Here is a 21659-nt window from a genome sequence, read left to right on the forward strand (position 1 = left end):
TTAGCTTGGTTGTAGAAGATTGGGGTTAGATAGAGAGAGAGAGGGATTCTGCAGTTTTGATTGCATATAGTGGTGAAGGATCGGAAGGATGAAGCGTTCTCGAGAAGATGGTTACATGGGTTCTCAACCCAGGCGTTCCAATGGCCCTGCTCGTGGGGAACCGTAAGTCTCCTACTTTTTTGTAAATCCCTCTTCCCATTTTTGCTTTTCAGAGTTTCTCCTCCCTCTCTTTCTCTGGGTTCCCAATTTAAATTTTTCTGATCATTATGCTCAGTAGTTCTTGTAACACATTGGGGCTTCATCAGTTCAGATTGTTTCTTATGCATATGCAATTCAAATAGAAGTCCTAGGGCTCTTTGTTGATCAGGGATGGTTTTGTTTCTAATTTCCATGACTCAATCCGTGGGTTTCTGGATTGTTTTCTTTTCATTATCAGCATTGTCTATGCACCTTTTTATTTTTATTTTTATTGTTTTTGTGCAATCTGACCGACCCATCTCACCTCTTGGTTCTATTAGCATGGTGGATATGATTTTAGACAGTATTGTTTAGGTATATTATTTGAAAATTGGGCTGCATTCTCTCTCTCTCTCTCTTTGCTTGGATGTTAACTTCTGGTTATCCTTGTTTGGGTGCTAGGTCTGGACAACCCCAACAACAATCTGTTGGCACTCAGAAGCTTACGACAAACGATGCACTCGCCTATCTGAAGGCTGTGAAAGATATGTTTCTGGATAAGAAGGAAAAATATGATGAATTTCTGGAAGTCATGAAGCAGTTCAAGGCTGCAATGTATAATTTATTGGATTTGACAGCTGCCTTCCTTTTCTCGTTTCTGATAATTCCCTATGTTTTCTCTACCATCCTATCTCTTAGCAGTTCATACTCTTGTGCGTTGATTTTTTCTTTTAATTTATGTTCAATGATGATCTTTATAATTTTTTTTATTTGATAGAGATTTTGCAATATTAGAGAGATGAAGATGATTTGTTTGTGTGGTCATTACAGGATCGACACAGCAGGTGTTATAACTAGGGTGAAGGAATTGTTCAAGGGTCACCGCAACCTCATTTTAGGTTTTAATACTTTCTTGCCTAAGGGTTATGAGATTACTCTTCCACTCGAGGATGAGCCTCCTCCAAAGAAACCCGTAGAATTTGACGAAGCAATCAACTATGTAAACAAGATAAAGGTGAGGCAATATTTGAACGTTTTCAACTATGTAAACAAGATAAAGGTGAGGCAATATTTTAACTTTTGATAATATTTGGTTTCCAATATGATGAATGCTTTTCCTGTTTGTTCTTGAAAGTGTTTTGGTTTTTTCATAATTTTCTGAGGGATTTTAATTTGATTCTTGTTTCTAGACTCGTTTCCAATATGATGAGCAAGTTTACAAATCTTTTTTGGAGATTTTGAATCTGTACCGGAAAAGGAACAAGTCAATCAATGAGGTTTACCAGGAGGTATATTTAAATTCATCATGCAATATTTGATTTTATGTTCTTCTTAGTAATAGTTTTTGTATCAGCACTCTATGTTCATGATGAATAGCTGCTTTAGGTTTTTCACTTATTGAATGAATTTGGGTTATTTTTCTTCAAATTTGCAGGTGGCTCTTTTATTTCATGATCACCAAGATTTACTTGAGGAGTTCACTCATTTCCTTCCTGATTCGCAAGCCATGGCTAATACTCAACATGCATCCTCTGCTCGAAACTCATCCATCAATGTTTTGCGTAGGGAGGACAAGAGCCTTGGGATGCCTGTCATAAGGCAATCTCATGGAGAGAAGGTAAATTTCAATTCTCCTGAAGTGATCCTCCTTGGTGGGTAATACTTTTTTTTTGTCCTTTTCTTAGATTGTGCTTCTTTTGGGTTCTAAACCAGTTTAAATATCGGCTTAATGCTGGAAGTTAAGCAGAAAAAGGAAAATAAAATTTAAGCACTAAAAGTTTGAACATAGTATGAATTCTTTGTTGAGGCATTCTGAGGGATACATTAGTTCCTTTATTTCTATGGTGGGTGCTCTTTCTTGGATCGTTTAACCAGGTCTTACCCACCAACTTAAGTAAAATGAAAGGCTTATTTTTTGTAATGTGTGGTGGCGTGGTAGAGGGATAGAGGAGTCCACATGGACCGTGATCTCAGTGTTGACTGTCCCGATCCTGAACATGACAAATCTTCTGGCAAAGTTGACAAGGAGCAAAAGAAGCGGGTTGACAAGGAGAAGAAGGATAGGAGAGAGCGTGGTGATAAGGATGATAAAGATTCAGAGCATGACCGGGAAAGGGAGAGGGACAGGGATTTGGATAATATGCAGCGTCACAAGCGCAAGTCTGCTAGGGTTGCGGATGAGCTCATTCGCAAGCAGTCCCAAGCTGGTGAGGGGGTCGAAAGTTTTGGAGCTCAATCCACAGGAGCAGCTTCTTCCTTTGAAGAAAAAAATGTGTTGAAGGGTGAGTAGTTCTTTTTATACCATTATGCTTTCATCTGGTTTTTTTGGATACTGAATATTGTTGGGAGTTAATAATATATGAGATTTGGTTGGCAATGGGTTTGTATGAAATTTCTTCCTTGAGCTTTTGCTAATGCATGGTTTTTCATGCTTTTGTGTCATAAATCTTAATGATTGTACATTCCAGACTTTTATCTGAGTATATGTTGTTTGGTTATGGTCTTATGGATATCTGAGAATGCCAATGTAAATTTAGATTTTGCATGGCCTAGTGAAATGATGATCAAAGTTTCACCAATTATAGTTTTGGAAAATATTCTAGGAGAGTGGTAAAAATTTGAAGTCTTGAATTGCTGATTCTGCTATCCCATGCTATTTTGTAAGAGCCTTCCAACTTTGTAGGTAGTTTTTTACATTCTTATATTGTTCCTAGCAAGTTTGGCCATGGATTATTATAGGTTTCCGAGGTTCTTGTGATTTTATTACTGCCAGGTTCTCAAAGTTGGTAATTTAATGAGTTTATTGGAGTACATAGTATGTCGGAGAGCTTTTTCATGACTTCTCTCTGAGCATTTTTGATCCATGGTATAGGTATTGAAAGGCTTGGGGATAGTTTGATACTGATTTGTTATAGGAAGATGCAGGTCCCCAGTCTTCTAAAGAATTATCAGTTTGATACTGGTTGTTTTATGAACAAGTATTCAACAGTTATATCTCTTTATATGACTAGAGCATTTTGATATTTGAAAGCGATTAAGTCACCCAAAATTGCTCTAATTGTCATGACACGACAGACGTGTTGAAACAACCTCCAGCGTGCTTAAAAATGATCATATGATGTCTCTATGCTTGCTTTTCATCTATTGCCATTTTTTTAAATGTGTTTTATTGCACAGAAGCTATTAGTTTCTATATTTAAATTTATATCTCACAGTTATAGAATTGCATCGATGTTTAAACAGAACTACATCCATCGAGCTCTACTTATTCACATATATATGTTTGTAACGTTAACTCTATAATTCTTGTCGTAGGTGTGTATACACAAGAATTCCCCTTTATTGAAAAAGTCAAGGAGAGGTTGCATGATGGTGACACTTACCAGGAGTTTTTGAAGTGCCTGCATATCTATAGCAAAGAAATTATTAGTCGCTCAGAATTGCAAAATTTGGTAAGCCTTCTTCTCATTTACTTCTTACTGTCTTGCAGGGGTTCTCTATATTTCAGCAAATTATCAATTAGTTGGTGACTGAATTTCGTGCTCAATTCATTATTACAATTGGCATTACTCTTAAAGTAGTAAAACGTATAAAAAGTGTTATATGTTTTCCTTTTCAGGTGGCGGATATACTTGGAAAGTATCCGGATCTTATGGAGGGGTTTAATGAATTTTTGTCACAGTGTGAGAATATCGGTAATGTGCCAATTCTATTCTGTTGATTCTTATGCTCTTTAACTATTTCACTTTCTTTTCAACTGTTCATCTGAGCTTTTGGAGAATTATTCATGCAGATGGCTATCTGGCTGGTGTTATTAACAAAAGTAAGTTTGTGGATTAATTTTGTTTTATTTCACTCTCATGGTACAAGATATCAGGAACTTGGCTTCAAGCCATTTTGAGGGTTGATTTAGTTTCTTCTTTTTTATCTGCAACATATCTGCATTTGTGAATTCTCAACCGAATGTAGAATTGCCTTGCAAATTGTTACAAATATGATGGTCACACCTGAGTTGATTTTGTTCCTTCAAATTGAATTCAGAATCCTTATGGACTGAAGGTCAAGTGGCTAAGCCCAAGGTGGAAAAGGACCGGGAAAAAGATCAGGAGCGTGAACGAGACGAAAGGGATAAAGATAAAGATAGGGAAAGAAAAGAAAGAGATAGGCTTGAGAAAAATGTCCCATTTGTTCCCAGAGATGTAACTAGCCACAAGGTCTCCTTGAATCCGAGTAAAGACAAATACATGAATAAGCCTATTTCAGAGCTTGACCTCTCAAATTGTGATCGTTGTACTCCTAGTTATCGCCTACTCCCAAAGAATGTAAGTCCATTTGTGTTTGAAGATTTTGATTGTTTGCTTTGTGTTAACATATAAGACTTTGGTTTTAATCATCTTATGAAATTTCTCGCAGTATCCAACACCTCCTGCTAGCCAGAGGACAGAGCTGGCTGCAGCAGTTTTGAACGACGTGTGGGTATCAGTGACATCTGGCAGTGAGGATTACTCTTTCAAACATATGCGCAAAAACCAATATGAGGAGAGCCTTTTTAGATGCGAAGATGATAGGTATGGTAGTTACTTTGAGCTTCTTCCTTCAAAGTGTTGGTTCTTTTTTCAGTGCTTGATATTTTTTTATATGCCTTACTGTTTTCTTCTCTGAATTCATTATCTTTGTGTGTGTGTGTGCATGGGCCATTGCACGTGTGCCTTGCTTTTGCTTTACTTGCTCGAGTGTCTTGATTATGTTTATTTTCATTACATGATGTCAGATTTGAGCTGGACATGTTGTTAGAATCAACTAATGTAACAACGAGGCGTGTTGAAGAATTATTGGAAAAGATGCAAGACAGTAATAGCAAACTTGATGGCCAAATTCGTATCGAGGATCACTTGACTGGTTTGTAGCCAATGGCAAGATTGCCATCTTCTTTCTGTGCTTCCTCTTTATTTGTTTTCTCACTTCTTATCTCTCTCTTGCTCTCCTCCTCTCCTCCTCTCTCTTGCAGCTATAAATATCAGGTGTATTGAGAGAATATATGGTGATCATGGTTTGGATGTGATGGACCTACTTCGCAAGAATGCTGCTGTTGCATTACCTGTCATACTGACTCGCTTGAAGCAAAAGCAAGATGAGTGGTCAAGGTGTCGTGCGGATATGAATAAAGTTTGGGCTGAAGTGTATGCTAAGAATTATCACAAGTCACTTGATCATCGGAGCTTCTATTTCAAACAACAGGACAAGAAGAGTTTGAGCACAAAAGGTGGCGTTAATTTCTGCATTGTCATGATCCTTGAGGATTTATAAAATTAGTTGATGTTATATGCTTAATTTTATTTCTTAATTTGAGTCTTAAACCGACATGGCTGGTTTTTTACCCAAGTGAAGACTTCACATTTCTTTTTCTTTACCATATCAGCATTTAGCATTATAGAAGTTGTAGTTGTCAAATTTACCTAGATCACTGTGACTCTTTCCTTGGAACCTCTGGCCAGGGGACAAGCATGTGGGGCACCTCTACCTGCATATTTGCCCCTTGGAACTTAAATTTTTGTACATTCTAATACCCCACCGAATTTGTGTTTAGAGTGCATAACTTGGGGGAATAATTTGAAAGTTTTGCTTGTTGTAAAGACTTACTGTCCAATCTAGTGATTATGACCAGATGGTTCAATATGAACGGGAGCTCTTGATTACGACTTTCAAATGTGGGAGGCAGTGATAATTTTGAGGTCTTGATTATTATTGTTAGGATTGGCTAGGGGTCAAACTGGTGAGCGGATGGGTCTTGTCGGACAGGGCAGACATGACCGGTTCACCGGTCAGTCCAGTCATTAAAAAAAAAGAAAAAGAAAATAAAATGGGTGAAGTGCAAAGAAGTTGAAAAAATAGAGGAGATTATAGAAAAATCCAGAAAAATATAAAAAAATGGGAAAATTAGTATCTTAAAAAATGAAGTTATATCACACCATATATTCATATCATTTGATGCACCCCAAGTCTCCAATAACCTATCATGCAGTAACAGTGAAAATGAACTACTGAATATTGAAGGCAAATACCTACAGCATGTGACTATTAGGCCAAAAAACCTTTAGAATGAATGCAAGAAATAGCCAATTGTTATTGGGGATTGTATACAATGAGACCATTTACCTTTGATACAAGGTGGTCACAATTACTTACAGCCATCCGATGTGAAATTTGATAGCTTGGATGTGTCACAAAGTTCGAGAAATTTCTTTTGAAGTTTGAGCTTGGTCATTGGAATAATTGCAGCCACCCAATTTTACATCCAATGGTCAAGATTAATGTGACCACCTTGTACCAAAGGTAAATGATCTCATTCTAGATTTTCCCTTGTTATTATTTGGGGGGAAAAGAATTATTTCTAATAGCCCTAAAAAAGAAAAATTTATTCAAATTTTCTTTACTTCATTTAATCTAACAAAAATAAAAAAAATAAAAAAAATCAAATGGACTTACTTGGGTTGCAATTGGGGATTGAGTGCGGTAGATGCCTGGAGAACTTGACAGGAGTTCGCCCTAGGGGCCTTTTGGGTTTGTGAGAGTTAGAGAGAGACCTACCAAAGTGTTTCCCTCTCTAAAGAGTGTCTTTGAAACCTTAAAAACCACCCTTATGCTTTAATTAACAAAATGGCCTTATTATTTGTAATTGACAAACAACACATCAAAACGGTTAAAATGGCAAAAAAAAGAAGAGGGCCTTTTTGCCTTCTACATTTTTGATCAGGAGTTCAACTTGATATTCAGTACCAGTATGGTGGACATTCCTGTTGGAGGGGTTCAACTGGATAGGAATTGTCCACTAGTTCACCAATTTCCTGCGCCCGGTCCGGTCTAAACAACACTTATTTTGATAATCTCAATGGTTCTAGTGAGGCTTTTTAAGAGAAATCAAATGTCATCTGGTGGCATACCCAAAAGAATGCTTCCTTAAAAACAGGAGGAAAACTCAGAATGAGAACATATTATCTATTATGCTTAGAAAGACGCAAACAAACTCAATATTCTTCTTCACAATATGGTGGTAGCCTAGAATAGGGATACCAAGGATAAAATTCGAATCAATGATAATCAGGGGGAAAGAAAAGAGGCAAGAGGTCCAGGGGGTGACATGCATTGGTAATTTGTATGAGTATCATGGTTTGGTCTGTGTGGATTCTAGGAGTGTTCATGCTTTTAAAGGTGCTAATAAATTTTTTTTTTTGATGAAGAAGGTGCCTACTATAATTTGGAAAAAACTTTGTTATGGTAAACATGAAGGAACAATGTTATTGGACCCTGCACGAATGTATTAACTTTTGGAGGGCTTATATGAAGATGGAAGAATTGAGTTAGGGTTAGATTAGGAGTCCTAGTTAGGATAGGAATCATAATTGGAATAAGAGGCCTTATCATGTGGGTTTGCTAGTTACTCTGGGATTCCTGCTTGGATTAGGGTTCCAAGTAGAAATAGAAGTCATAAGAGTTTTAGTAGTACAAATTTAGGACAGCAGGGTTTTGAGGATGTCAAAGTCTTCTAATTTGAATAGGATATGGGAATGGGTGATCTAATTTAGTAGGATTGGTGCTAAAATGATTCAGTAGGTTTTGGTATGAGTAGGAGATGATTGGGGGCTGGTTCTAGACGTGGGTTGAAGTAGTTGAAAAATTTCAGGCACAGCCTACGTGTAGATAATGTTTTTGAAGGGCTTGAAGCAACATTATGGCTAAGTTAGATTGGAGAGCTTATAGGTATAGCATACATGTTTGAGAAGCATGGACTATGCTGCTAAGGCTTGGGAAGGGTTGATTTGATGGGGTTAGAAATAGGGTGTCACATTTGGTTGAGGGCAATTTGGAAAAGGAAACGTCACAAGTAAGGGAAAGAAAAAGGCTCTAACTTGTTGGAGATACCCTTCCAACATTAAACTAAAGTCGTAGAATCACTCTGTCAATCCCTCATCGAGGTGAATGAAATGGCCTCACACCACCAAAAGAAAGAACTCAATCTTTATTCTCAATTTCAACTTCGAAATGAATTTGGTTTCTCGAGGTGTAGGAATCACTCCTCCAGTGATTGCCTCACACTATGAAAAGAAAGACCTCAATCTTAATTTCAAAATGAATTAGCAAATGTGTTACATGGGTATCTATGGAGATTTCCAAGTTCTACACACCCTATACTTGGTCTTTTGAAGGCAAAGAAAACATAAAGGCTCTTGGAAACTGTCCAACTCAATGGTTTTCAGCTGACTAGTATTGGAACCTTACTTTTTAGAAACCTTGTAACTTAAGAAAAATTAAAACCCAAATACAAAAAGGACTTAATAATGGAAAGAAAGAAACTAAGCACCCTAAGGAACTGAAATTTGTCACTAATTTTTCCAGCATGCTTTCAACCAAAATTTGAAGCCCAAAATGTCTGAATTATGAAAACATTAATAGAGGTAAGCGTCATAGATCACTAGGAGATCTTCAATCTAAGCGTTCAATCACTTTAAATGGGCATCTGGTTGAAAATACCTCATCTGAAAGCATGGTGGTGATGCACCCTGCTACCAGTTGATGGGTGGGTAGGGGGATCCTCACTAATCCATGTGTAGAGCCCTTAAATCAGGAACTTCCTTACAGTTGATCTCCCTTTGGCCATTGATTCTAGGGTAGTCAGGGATCCTGACTGCTATGACCTGTTGTTGAAGCTCCCTACCTAATGAGTGCCTCTGTCTTCTTTGTCGTTTTTATATAAGACCTATTCTTCTCCTATAGTCTTATTCTCTCACAAGAATGTACATTTTGATCAAGTACTAGGCAGTAGACGTTGATGTTAGCTGCAGGCTTTGGGATGCAATGTGCTAGGGGCTGTATTGTATATGCAGGGACTTAAATGGTCAGAGGTTTTATTAGCAGATACCATTCCCTGCTTTGTGTATTTCACAGATGATGCAGCTTGTTTGTTCCTCTTTTGAAAGGATCATGTTTATTTACTTGGACATGGAAGTTAATGGAATTAGCTTTGCAGATTCTGTATTTGTTATTGTTTTGTTGTAGTGGGAGGAAAGGAATTTGGGACCATGGTTTGATATATCATACTGTGAATTGGGATTTCATTTTTCAGAACCCATTCGTTTTTGAAGTGCCCTTTTAGACCATGGTTTGGGTTATATTACTTTAAAATGGGTTTCTACTTTCTAGAGGGTGCAACCCATTTTCTGTTTTAATTGCAGATGTCGCTTGTTGGGTTTAAGGAGCCAATTCTAGGGTGATAAACAAACACGAGCTGGAGTCCTATCTCTTGCTCACTGGTTTTTTGCTCTTGGTTTAGTGATTAGGGCATATGTCTTTAGCATTAACAGCCACGGTTGAAATTCAGCTTTTCCGCCCGAAATAAAAAGGAGAGGAACTAATTGTGAAAAGGTTAAAAACAAAAGAACTGATGTCAGATTGGTTACCCATTATCATTTTCCAGAAATGTGAAATTTTTTAAGAGCAATCAACTTTGTGATCAACAATGTAGGGAATTGAGGGAACCACTTGTATTCTTGGATTGTTAGGACGAAACTGAAAGGTCTTATGCTTGTCACTTGTTTGGCGTTTGGGGAGGGTTGCGGCCTAGGGATAGGGTGGTTTGATTAAGCAGAGGCAGCCTGATTTGAGATGTCTAGTGCTCTTTATTTAGGAAAGGAAATTGAAATGCTAGATATTATCCAATTAGTGTAGGTCTTGTCTTTGTGCAGTGGTTCAAAAAGCGGACCACACAGCGCCTGGGCTGCCGCCTAGGCGGATATCCTTGGGCGCTCGCCTGAACCCGCCTAGGTGGCCGCCTAGGGCCTTCGCCCCACCTAGGGGCGGATATTTCCTTGAGGGTATTTTTGGGTCATTTTTTTAATACTAAAGGGTAAAATTGTGGGTTTTGAAACCTAAAACCCATTAGAGGCTATTTTAGAGGGAGAACCAAAAAAGAAAAAAATTTCTACTGGGCCGCCTGGATCCCCCCGATCGCCTAGTACCCGCCTAGCACTTTTGAAACACTGGTCTTGTGGTACCAAGAGTAATAACTCCACTATTGACATTGAAGCAGATGGAAAGTGGAAGTCTACGAGGACGAAACTTTTCAACTCAGACTCAATGCAGTCCCAAGCTGATTCATTGAGCCCTGAATCAACTTAAGAAGTCTTTAACTGAGTCTTTGAAAAAGTGAGAGTAAAATCTTGAGAGAGGAAAAATTCATTAAGACCATGGAAAGAAAATTTCTTTTGCTATTTCTTTTCCTTTTTTAGTTTTTTTGTCATGGCTCATTTTATTTATTTATGTAAAAGTATATAGTCCCCTCCCACTTCAATTTATAGTCCGCATAGACCCTTGGGTCAATTTATACCCCGTGACGACCCCTCCCCCCTGGAGTCCCAGGACCCCAAAAAAAAAAAGGAAAAAAAAAAACTTTTTGATGTGTCAAAATTGCATTAATATCCATTGTCTTTTCAGAAATACCAAAGCTATCCAATTGCAAAAAAGTTAAGTTCCCTAAACCAACCCAAACTCTGCCTGAAAACAGCGGACACCTGCAGGGAACATGAAATTCTCAAAGCCAACTGCAGCTTCATGCTGGAGTCTTTGCATTTTCACTGGAAAACAGCCTTCCCTTACGAAGTTTCTAATTCATACATTTTGTTTGTTCTCTTTTAAGCAAAACTCTGTCCCCTTCGTGGCCACTGTGTTGTAGGTTATGCATTTCTTGTTCTATTGATTTTCTTGCTCATTTTAACCTCATTTATTTTATTTTCTTTCTTGTTTTCTCAGTCTACCATGTCTGGTTTGGATAACATCTTCTGATATCAAAGATTACCTTCCAAAAATGTGGGCCGCAAAAACAAAAGGAAACCCTTGCTGTTTTTTTTCATTCTTGGGTTCCAATTGAGCACAATTTTCTTCCCTTTTATTTGAGGATCATTCTGTGGTTTGCTGTTTCATATTAGTTTATTTTTGTAGATCTTCCCATCCTGAACCCAAAATTTTGAACTTGTAACCTATAGCTGGCCTCTTTTCGCTATCCACCTGCTTGTTGTTTCAATGTTTCACAATATCAGTCAGAGAGAGAGAGAGAGAGAGAGAGGTGCAGGACTCCACCATATCTGTGAAATTTGGGCTGGTCTTCGGGAGATTTTGTGTTTGGATGACTTTGGTATATCTGAAAATGAGATAAACATGTATGTAATAATGTAATTAATTTAGTCTTGATATAAGTTGGGAAAGGGGCCGTGGGTCCCTTTTTTTAAAGTGGGAGGGGTTTCACGGGTTTTACATAGACTCAGCGGTCTATGTTGACTATAAATTGAAGAAAGGGGGGACTACCTCCTTCTCCCTTTAATTTATTAACTTGCTTTCCAGTTTCCAAAGTTGCGCTGTTGCACATATGGATACATTCACGGCTTAGTACCTACAAACTTTTACAAATTTTAAATCCTTTGGCAATCATTAAGTGATGATTAAAATTCATCATATATATAATAATCTACACGTGTTCTAAAATACAACACAATGGATTCCACCATCTAGATTCTAGAGAATATTAAAATTTGCAAGATAAAACTATGTACTTAATTTTCTAGCTTTCAAGTTTAACTTTTACTTGCTTCGGACCCTAATGCCATTGTGGCTTCCTACTTTCCGCCCTCCCAAAACCAACAAATCTGGACTCCTCTATTTAGAAGACCTATCACCAAGAATGAATTCCAACTCTTGCTCAACCTTCTCAGCTACCTCTCTAACTTTCTTGTTAGAGATATTGGGACAGATGGACCTATCTGGTCATTCAGTTGCCTTCTTCTACCTTGTTATCACCCCTCAAATGCCACCCAGTCCTTCCATACACCATACAACATGGCTTGTTGACACCCATCCTAGAATTCAGTCTTTTTCTTGGCTGGTCATCTCACAGAGAAACCTCACACATTATCAACTTCAGAAAATAGGCTTTAATCTTGCCAATCGATGTGTCCTATGTGAAGAGGATGAGGAAACTCACCCTCACCTTTTTATCCACGGCCCCTTCTCCCAAAGTGTGTGGTCTAAACACTTAAGTGATTTCAATTACTTTTGGGTGACCCCACTAGATATCCCCGGCCTCTTTGCTGTCCTCTCTTCTCCGCCCTTGCCCTTAGCTGGGACCTTGTAGTGACGCTCATCCATTCAAACCACCATAGGTCAATTTGGAAAGAACGAAACTTTTGGATCTTCAGGTATTGGAGAAATTCAGCTGCTGCAACGGCTGATAAGGCCAGAGCTCTTACTATTTTGTGGACCTCCAACTACAAAAGTCTCAGAGGCCTCTCCTCCTCGGATTTCCACCAAAACTGGCTCTTGATTGTCAATTCCAGACCACCAAGACTATTACACTCACGCAAACACCCCCCTTTGGCAGTGTCAAAGTGAACATTGACGGCTGCTCTTTAGGCACTCCAGGTCCCTGTGGAGTGGGTGATATTTCCAGGGACGCAGATGGGGCCACATTGCACCTCTTTTCCTCTCACATTGGCCATGGGGACTCTAATTGGGGTGAAGCAACAGTGTTCCTTGAAGCTTTAAGTAGTTTTGATCCCAGATGGGCTAACGCTCTTATGGTTGAAGCCGATTCTCACTATGCAGTTGCCAGGGCTTCTAACTCAGCAGTTCCCCCTTGGCACTTGGTTCACATCGTCGACCAGGTGAAGCACCTCAGCAGGCCTCTACAAGTCAACTATCAACACATCTGTGGTGCAAAAGTAACAGTATGACTGACCAGCTTGCCAAAAAGATGGAACTCTCAATCCCCCTCCACCTTGACTTCTTCTTTGTTCTCTCTTTCATACCCCTTCTCTTCCACCTCCCGTCTGCTCTCTCTCTCTCATTTCTCTTCGTGCCTCCTCCTCCCCTTTTTACTCTCTACTCTCTCTATTCATCTCTCATCTCGGTGTGTCTCTCATTCTCTCTCTCTTCCTTCCCTGTTTTGAACCCTTTTTCTTTCTTTTTGTGTTTGGTTTTTATTTTTTCTTTGCGTTGTTTTCTTTTTGTAAGCACCGGATGTGGGCTTCTTTTACTCACATCTTGTGAGCCGTTTGTTTGTGCTACTCGTTATAAAATATAATGTAACCTTTATTCAAAAACAAAAATGTTCAACATATCTTGAACATGGTAACATCAACGACATAAAAATATCAGAGACATAAAAATATCACAGACATTACAGTCAATAATGAACTGTCTAATGGGCATACTTTTACCTTTGAGTCTACATAGTGAAGATTCTGCAGAGTGTATTATAATACTGATTCCTAGATCTAAAGACTCACTTATCCACTTTTGATTAATGCTACATATGTTGAGTCTGGTTATCATCCCAAGCGAACGAGGCTATCCATTTATTACCATCCCTCCCCTCTCCAATGGCACCATTGTCCCCATTATTTGGTTCTTTTGGGTAGGTTACTTGGTGGATTCGACCCTGAACTACTGGAAAGAAGAAGTTGAGTAGCCATGTGATATGGCCCTCTCAGTATTTGTAGTTTTGTTAGTTTGGCTGTGTGTAGTAAGGCTTTTGGGCCCTATGCGGTAAGTTACATGTAGTCAATCATGTCGGAGCATAGCCATTACAAAAGTGAGAAAAGGAGGTGCAACACACTAAATTGCAATCTTATCTCCAATTTATTGAATTTCGTCAGGAACGGGGTCGGGCCATTGGTGGTTAGGAGGGCATGTGGCTCAACATAATGTCCTCGACCCCATATATATATATATATATATATATATATATATAGGAGAGGAGTTTAAACAAAGATGCTGTTATAGCATTGTTACTGTTACAAGGCGGTTATACATTTTGGCATTAATGTAAGACTATCATGTATTGTTATTGGTAAAGTAGACAAAAGTCCTGTATTATGTTCCACCTCCTGAAATTTAACTGCCTAATTTTTTTATTAGCTTTTTGTATTAAGTATGCCATTGGTCGATGAGAGAATTGAACAAGAACACCTTGCATTTGCTTTCGTTATCTCTCCCAATTGCTTGAAACTCACTTTCATGCCTTTTGCAATTGTGCTTTACCTGTATGTTGATTTGTTATCTTCTACTTTTTTGTGTTCAGCTTTGCTGTCTGAGATTAAAGAAATAAATGAGAAAAAGCGCAAGGAGGATGATGTGCTTCTGGCTATCGCCGCGGGCAACCGACGGCCAATTATCCCCAATCTCGAGTTTGAGTACAATGATCCAGATATTCATGAAGATATATATCAAATCATTAGGTATTCTTGTGATGAGGTGTGCACTAACACGGAGCAGCTAGACAAGGTGATGAGAATTTGGACGAACTTCTTGGAGCCCCTTTTGGGTGTTCCCCCACGTCCTCAGGGTGCAGAAGACACTGAAGATGTAGTGAAATCTAATAAGGGCCATAACCACTCTGTAAAAACTAATGGGACTAGTGCTGGGGATAGTGATGGTAGTCCCTGTGCTGCTGCTGATGGTACTGGTACCCCCACTAACCACAACAAGCCTCAAGCACACCCTGGGGGGAGTAGTGATGAACCAGCAACTGAACAAGCGCCATCCTGCAAGGGTAGGTTGTTGGTTAATTGTGGTAATGGGGATGCTAATTTGTCCAGTAAGCAAGATGTGCATAATGACACCGACCAATTTGTTCGCAAAAGTGATGGAAAAGTTGTTACAAATGCTGCTGTTGTTTCTAATCCTATGGGTGATGGAATGCCAGGAGTCACCATACATATGGCTTCTACTGAGCGAACTTCTGATTCCAACTTGGCACATGCTGTTGCTAGATCAGAGATGAATCAAGGAAGAGTTAATCTGGAGCATGTATTGGGTCAGTGTGCATGCTCAATTGCATTTTGTTTACTAAGTTGTGGTACATTGCAATTCCTCTGTATTTTTTGTTTTCTTGTTTTGAATTTCACCGCATTCTGAGAATTTTCTTTTTCATACAAGGAACTGGTACGATGCTTTCTAAAGCTGGTCATACCATCACTGAAAGCGAGCTTGAGAGAAAACCTAATGATGATATGCTACTATTGGGTGGGGTAAGCAATCCAAGCGCAGGCAATTTTTGGATATTTTGTTGATGTTAAATTATTCTTCTGATATTGCTTGTATAGATACAATTTGTTTTATGTCCTAGAAAGCATGTTCTGTGGATTTCACATAGAGATTGATGGTTTTGTGTTCCATCTAGATATGATGGCTTATGGCATTGGTTTTCGTTAAGAATGCGTCTTTTTAGCACAGATATTTTTACTGTTGTTTAAGGAACATGTGTCCCATTTTTAGTGGGGCTTTTGACCTTGCTTGTTGACTGTTGTTTATAGTTGGCAATGTTATTGAGCGTTCATAGTCCTACAGTAATTTGGGGGCAATTTTTTTCTCTTTTGTTTTTGTTGGTTTTGAAACTGTTAATTGTTTCGGAAAGGAATTTCCTTAAATTTTTTTTTTTAAAGTATGCTTCTGTCATAGCCTTTTTGTGTGATATTATTAAGAATGACAGGGTTTTTTCTTTAAATTTTGGCTAACTCCAGTTACAGTTTTTTTTATCTTCAGTTTATTCAGATGTTTCTATGCTGGTGTAATTTAGCTGAGACTTGCTGTTTTCTCTGTGTAACATTAAGGATATCAACTCGCACATTATAGTTTGTCCTTGCATCATTTTTTTTGTTCCTCTTGTCGATTTCAGTGGTTTTGAGTGACTTAGATTGATTGTAAGTTTACAGGCCCGTGTATATTGGTGGCAATCAAGTTCAATAGATCATTTTTGATAGGCTGGGGGTCCTGTCAACATAAGTGAATGGATACAAGGGGCAAGAAATTGATGCTATTGAATTCTGTACTTCATAATTGTTAAATGGTTGGCAATATGCTAGGTTTACAAGGAAAACATAACTTTTTAGTAGAAGGCTCTTACTCAGATATTGGTGGAGTTTAGACTTCTTTGTTCTTATTGTTTCTCACGCAATTTCTGAAGCTCTTTTCTCTTTTGTGATACAGGATGGTGGCGACAACAATAAAGCAGTGGAAGTGACGATAGAGAGGAGCATGGCAGATGCTAGTAGTAAGCCTGATGCTTCTCCCTTGGTTTGCACTAGTACATATCGTGAGAATTCTTCTAGCACCTTTAAGCCTGAAAGAGAAGAGGGTGAACTCTCTCCAAATCCAGATTTTGATGAGGATGGGTTTGTGGCATACGGTGATGGTAGTATTGAGAACATGTCAAAGGCAAAAGATAATAATAACAACAAGAACAATAGTAGTCCACTTGCAAGTGCTAGCAGGCAATATCATCATCAAGTTAGGCATGGTGAAGAAGAAGAGATTTGTTGTGGAGAAGAGGCAGGAGGGGAACATGATGCTGATGCAGATGATGAGGGTGACGAGAGTGCCCAAAGGTCATCAGAGGACAGTGAGAATGTATCTGAGGGCGGTGAGGAAGTGTCAGGGAGTGAGTCGGGTGATGGGGATGAGTGCTCTCGTGAAGAGGAGGAAGAAGAAGACGAAGAGCATGATGCTAAGGCTGAAAGTGAAGGAGAGGCTGAAGGGATGGCTGATGCTCATGATCTAGATGGGGATGGAATTTCATTGGCCTTTTCAGAACGTTTTCTGCTCTCTGTGAAGCCTCTGGCGAAGTTTGTGCCTTTGGCTTTACGTGGCAGTGAACATAGAGGATCAAGGATATTTTATGGGAATGATTCTTTCTATGTGCTCTTTAGGCTTCACCAGGTGAGATTTTTTTCATTTTCACTGCTTTTCTAGAGTTCTTTTCTCTGTTATGGTCTAGAAATTCACGTCTCAGAGTGAACCTGGCCTGCTTACAAGCCAATTCAACCTGCATCCAGCATGGTTTGACTGATTTGACGTTACGAAACACGACAACTACTTCAGTTTAAAATGATTAAAGAAGAATCGGAAAATAATATATAATTATTTTTTTGAAGGTTTTCATGGAGTTGAGTTCCATACTTCTCACAATTTTTAACTGTCACTGACATGTAAAGTTAAGTTGATTTTGGTTGAATAATGAAAACAGAGTTTCCACATTTTTAAAGTGCTAATAATATGTTCTAACCAGTTTAGATTGACTAATGAAACTTGTACTCTCTCTCTCACTCAAAAACAAACATAGACTCACCTTGTAACTAAATTTTAGGCATGCCTGAGTCAACTGTGTTAATTACTGACATCCCAATTTTGACCAAAGCAGTGGTGGTCTCATAGTATGTCGATTCATTGAATTTTTGAACTGCAATTTATCTAAGTTATTCAATCTCTGGTTTTTGCTTTCTCAGACATTGTATGAGAGGATACTCTCTGCAAAGATGAACTCATTATCTGCTGAAAAGAAATGGAGAACATTGAAGGATACCAGTCCTCCTGATCTCTATGCCAAGTCGGTGATCCGTTTAATTGTGGTCCTATCTTTTGATTTAAGAGTATTTTTATTGTCCTATCTTTTCATTTAAGAGTATTTTTGTCAACAGCTCAGTGTTCATTTTTTTATGCCAAGTACAGATTTAGGAGCATCCTTTACAGCTTACTTGATGGCTCTGCTGACAATACAAAGTTTGAGGATGATTGTCGTGCTATTATTGGTACACAGTCCTATGTGCTATTCACATTAGACAAGTTGATATTTAAAATTGTCAAACAGGTATGGTATTATATTACACCTGCACTTATTCCCTAATATTTCTTGATGCTTTAGACATGCTCATTTGCATGGTATCTGTTTCAGCTACAAGCTATTGCATCTGATGAGATGGACAATAAACTCCTTCAGCTGTATGCATATGAAAATTCAAGGGCACCTGGAAAATTTATCGATCTAGTTTATCATGCAAATGCTCGTGTTCTGCTCTATGATGAGAATATGTACCGTTTTGAATGTGTAAGTTTTCCTCGAATTTAGGATTCTTGGTTTTGCTAGATTAGGTTCTATTCTCTATTGTCCTTATAAGTGGAAGGGTTGCTGTCCTCCTATAAAGTAATTATCTGGATTCACGCAATGATATTCCGTAATTGTAATGGTGACTGCAGTCATCGGGTCCGACTCGTTTGTCTATCCAGCTGATGGAATCTGGGCATGAGAAACCTGAGGTCTTGGCTATTTCCATGGAACCATCCTTTGCTGCTTATCTCTACAGTGAATTCCTGGCAGTTATCCCTTATAAGAAGGAGATTGATGGGGTTTTCCTTAAGAGGTGTGGATCATAATAATTTGGTGGTAGATTGATCTTGTTGTAGTGGTGTTATATGTTGTAACAGGGGTTTCTTTTACAGAACCAAACAGAAATATGGAAGTGATGACGAGAGTTCCTCATCTTGCTTGGCACTGGAAGGCGTTCGAGTGGTCAATGGCTTGGAATATAAGATTTCTTGCAACACTTCCAAGGTAGGTCATGTAATGTGCTTGGGCATGGACTGGGACTCTTGATACGAATTTCAAGAAAATGTTATTGTTTTTGTTATGGGCATTTTGGCTTAAGGTTAAAATTTCATGCTATAAAGCGTCTTTTTGTTGACTGCACATACACAGGTATCTTATGTTTTAGACACAGAAGACTTCCTGATCCGAATGGGGAGAAAAAGGCGACGAGGGAACTTATCTAGCCAGGATGATACCAGTTCATTGAACAACTATGAGCCAAGAGTGAAGCGCTTCCGCAGGTTTTTGTCTCGTGCATAACGTGGCGTGAGAACAGAAAGGTATTGTTCGCTTTCTCTTCTCTGGCACTTGTACTTCTTGTGGCTTAAGAACTCGTTGCGGTTTCACATATTTTTGAAGTAACTTTGCTTGGTGCTTTTAGCTCAATTGTAACAATTGAAACACTGTCAACTGTTTTTGTTGTTTGCAAGTTCTATGCAACTCAAGAAGATACTAGGAGTCGGGAATGTGTATATCCATCTGTTAATAAAATATTGGCATTTTCCTAAATCTTAAGCAATTTTCTCGATGTTTCTTACAGAAAACAGGATAGGACCATGAAGCTAGAACTTTATGCCCATCTTTCATGGAAAAAAATTATTCTAGCTTATTTTGTGATTCTTACTTTTATTCAGAGGAGATTCAGATGTTGTATTGGTCATATAATGCAACAAGGTTACCTAGTTTACTGGATCTTGGTTGGGGGTTGGGTTTATAATGTGCAACTCGCGTCTTCTTGGGTGCCCTGGTATAGGCTTCCAATGGTTCCTTATTTCAGCTCGGTTCAGATATCCTACTCTTTGTTTTAAAAATTTGGTTAAGTGAAAATATTCTTTTTCTATAAAGTTTTATCATATTGAGACATTTATGTTTAAGCATTCAGTTCTTAAAGTTTAACATGGGAATTGGAAGGATTACCCTTTTTGAGAACTTTATGTTAATGTTTCTGGGTTAAGAGGTCCCTGGAATACAATATGCCTATAAGGAATATATAAGATGTATCTTTATACGCACACGCATATAATGTATAGAAAAATTTATATTGTTAATGGAGTAACATACTATAGGCATGGCTGTTCATTGGGAAATTTCTTTGGTTGATGGAGAGGCAAACAAGCTTCATCTTTGCTTCCCATTGAGCAACATGCTGTTGTTCTATGTGCTATGCAAGGGCTGCCAATTGGTTAGTATTTTTTACAGAAGAAAAGGTAATGTTTTACATGTTCTAGGAGTGTTGTCTGCCAGTTTTAATTATCTTTCACCTAGTAAGGGAGATAACCTCTACATACTATGTTTATGTGATTGAGAGGAGCATTTTAGCGCTAAGTAGTTTTACTTTCTGTGAGACTTGAGGCTTTTGGTTCATATTGAGGTCCAGAATACATTCGTTGAGGCATTTGTTTTTTCTTCTTTTGAAACAGGTTAGAGTAGGAGTTTGTTCCTCATCAATTGTTTCAGGTGATTTAGAGTTCTCTTCTTCATTAACCATATCTGTTCATCGAACTAAAAGAAAGTGTATGTATCATACATCGTGCTTAAAAGTATACGTGGGAACATATATGAAAATACAAAACAAGGTAACAAAACCATGGGAGTAATTAGGTGAATATGAGAAAACTGTTCTCATTGGGCATCCTTTCTTCCAGATTATATGGAGGCTTCAGCACTGTATCAAGGTGTGGATTATTTGCAATGTTTGCCAGCCTAGGCTTATTTGTATGATTTATTCCTTTCACTTCTTCTGGTGCATATTTTGGTATGTTCTCTAGGTGTGTTGCAGGATTCATTGATATGCTAGCACCCCATATCTAGTAAAATATGCCTGTTAATTTTTCGATTATTGAACAATAAAGAACCTCGGTATTTATTGATTCAAATTTCTTCGTCCCCATGGTTTCGGTGATAACTTGGAGTACAGAGTGGTAGGTTTTTACTAGTCAATGGAATTTAGATGTGTACCTTCCGTTTAGATGTTGGAATGGCTAATGGTGTGCAATTCGTTGAAATTGTAGTTGATAATTATTGTGATGATGATATGTTATATTTCCGAACATCTCTCTCTCTCTCTCTCTCGTTGTCATTTAATGGATCTTTTTTACCAACTATCAATTTTTTTCATCAATAATCTTGTGACATTATGTTTTCAGCATTTCCAGGGGCAAGCGGAGACGTCCCAAACAAAACAGCACGTGGCTGCAACATAAATACTGGAGGTATTTGTCACTGGGTGGCATATCAAAGTGCTGAAAAGAAGCCAACCAACTCTCTCTTCTCCCGCCCTTCCTCTTTCTCTCTGCAATAACCAGAGGGGATCGCCACTCGTGTCATTGTGCTTTAGTGATTGTCACTCATGTCAATGTGCTTTAGCGAGACAGTTTGTTGTACAAGTGATGGATGTAAATAGAGTTTTTTTGGTGTTATACACATTTGATTATTCTTATATGTATGGAATCGTCGACGTACACAGTTGCTTTCGGTGGCCATGAGCTGCTCCCATTGCGACTACTTTTTCTTCTTTTTTTTTTGCCTCCCTATTTAGGTTAGGAAGCTGCATTGTTTCTTACAGAAAACCAGAAGCATTTCAGAAGAGAAGTGTTCTGTACCCTATTGATCTTGATACTATTCCCCTTGATTGCAGAATTGCGGTTTCTAATGTTACAGGGTATCTCAAGGAAGAAGGCTTTAGCCAACCTGTGTGGATTGTTAATCTCTTTTGATTATCTCAAGGAAGAAGGATTTAGCCAATCTGTGTGTATTGTTCATCTGTTTTGATGGATCTGTGGCCTCTGCATTTGTTTTTTTCGTTTGAAACTCAACCAGGATGAACAATCGTGGTATTACAGTGCAAGAATGCAGCAGCATATCTGCTCAATTGATGGTGACGCTTGTGGAAGACGTTCTTTTTGTAGATTTTAGCTATTGGCTGGGTCCAAATTGATCAATTTGTCTTTAGCTTTTGCTTCTTCGATCTTTATTTATTTATATTTTTTGATTGGTGTAATGGACTTTTAGCTGATGC

General features: G+C 38.4%; 1 protein-coding gene across 14 annotated transcripts; it reads left to right on the forward strand.

Annotated features, from left to right (window-relative positions):
* Positions 1–21385, forward strand: SNL4 (SIN3-like 4). Of its 14 annotated transcripts, none has more exons than XR_016041956.1 (25): positions 1–162; positions 640–792; positions 1009–1237; positions 1368–1466; positions 1613–1795; positions 2117–2459; positions 3493–3629; positions 3797–3872; positions 3971–4000; positions 4219–4499; positions 4591–4745; positions 4949–5076; positions 5186–5440; positions 14303–14773; positions 14927–15037; positions 15160–15251; positions 16210–16938; positions 17505–17605; positions 17728–17866; positions 17951–18103; positions 18253–18416; positions 18496–18607; positions 18752–18921; positions 20062–20098; positions 20788–21385. XR_016041956.1 is itself a non-coding variant. In XM_020664590.2 (24 exons), the coding sequence occupies exons 1-23, from the start codon at positions 89–91 to the stop codon at positions 18899–18901; spliced, it is 4365 nt and encodes a 1454-aa protein (XP_020520249.1). In that variant the 5' UTR covers positions 1–88; the 3' UTR covers positions 18902–18921; positions 20788–21385. The 14 variants fall into 14 exon arrangements, 8 of the variants coding, with proteins under 8 accessions (XP_020520249.1, XP_088704853.1, XP_088704854.1 ...); XR_016041957.1 differs by having other exon boundaries at positions 20797–21385; XR_016041958.1 differs by having other exon boundaries at positions 1009–1192.
* Positions 21386–21659: the final 274 nt, after the last annotated feature.

This window comes from Amborella trichopoda, chromosome 10, assembly GCF_054954075.1.
Source record: "Amborella trichopoda isolate Santa Cruz 75 chromosome 10, AtrichopodaSantaCruz75HAP2 v2.0, whole genome shotgun sequence".
NCBI lineage: Eukaryota > Viridiplantae > Streptophyta > Magnoliopsida > Amborellales > Amborellaceae > Amborella > Amborella trichopoda.

Bases quoted from the DNA above. Each gene is read 5' to 3' on its own strand.
- SNL4 (XM_020664588.2), top strand. From the start codon at position 89: ATGAAGCGTTCTCGAGAAGATGGTTACATGGGTTCTCAACCCAGGCGT. The intron at 3,873-3,970 runs GTAATGTGCCAA...TTATTCATGCAG, and splicing joins GTCACAGTGTGAGAATATCG to ATGGCTATCTGGCTGGTGTT. The intron at 5,441-14,302 runs GTGGCGTTAATT...TTTTGTGTTCAG, and splicing joins GAAGAGTTTGAGCACAAAAG to CTTTGCTGTCTGAGATTAAA.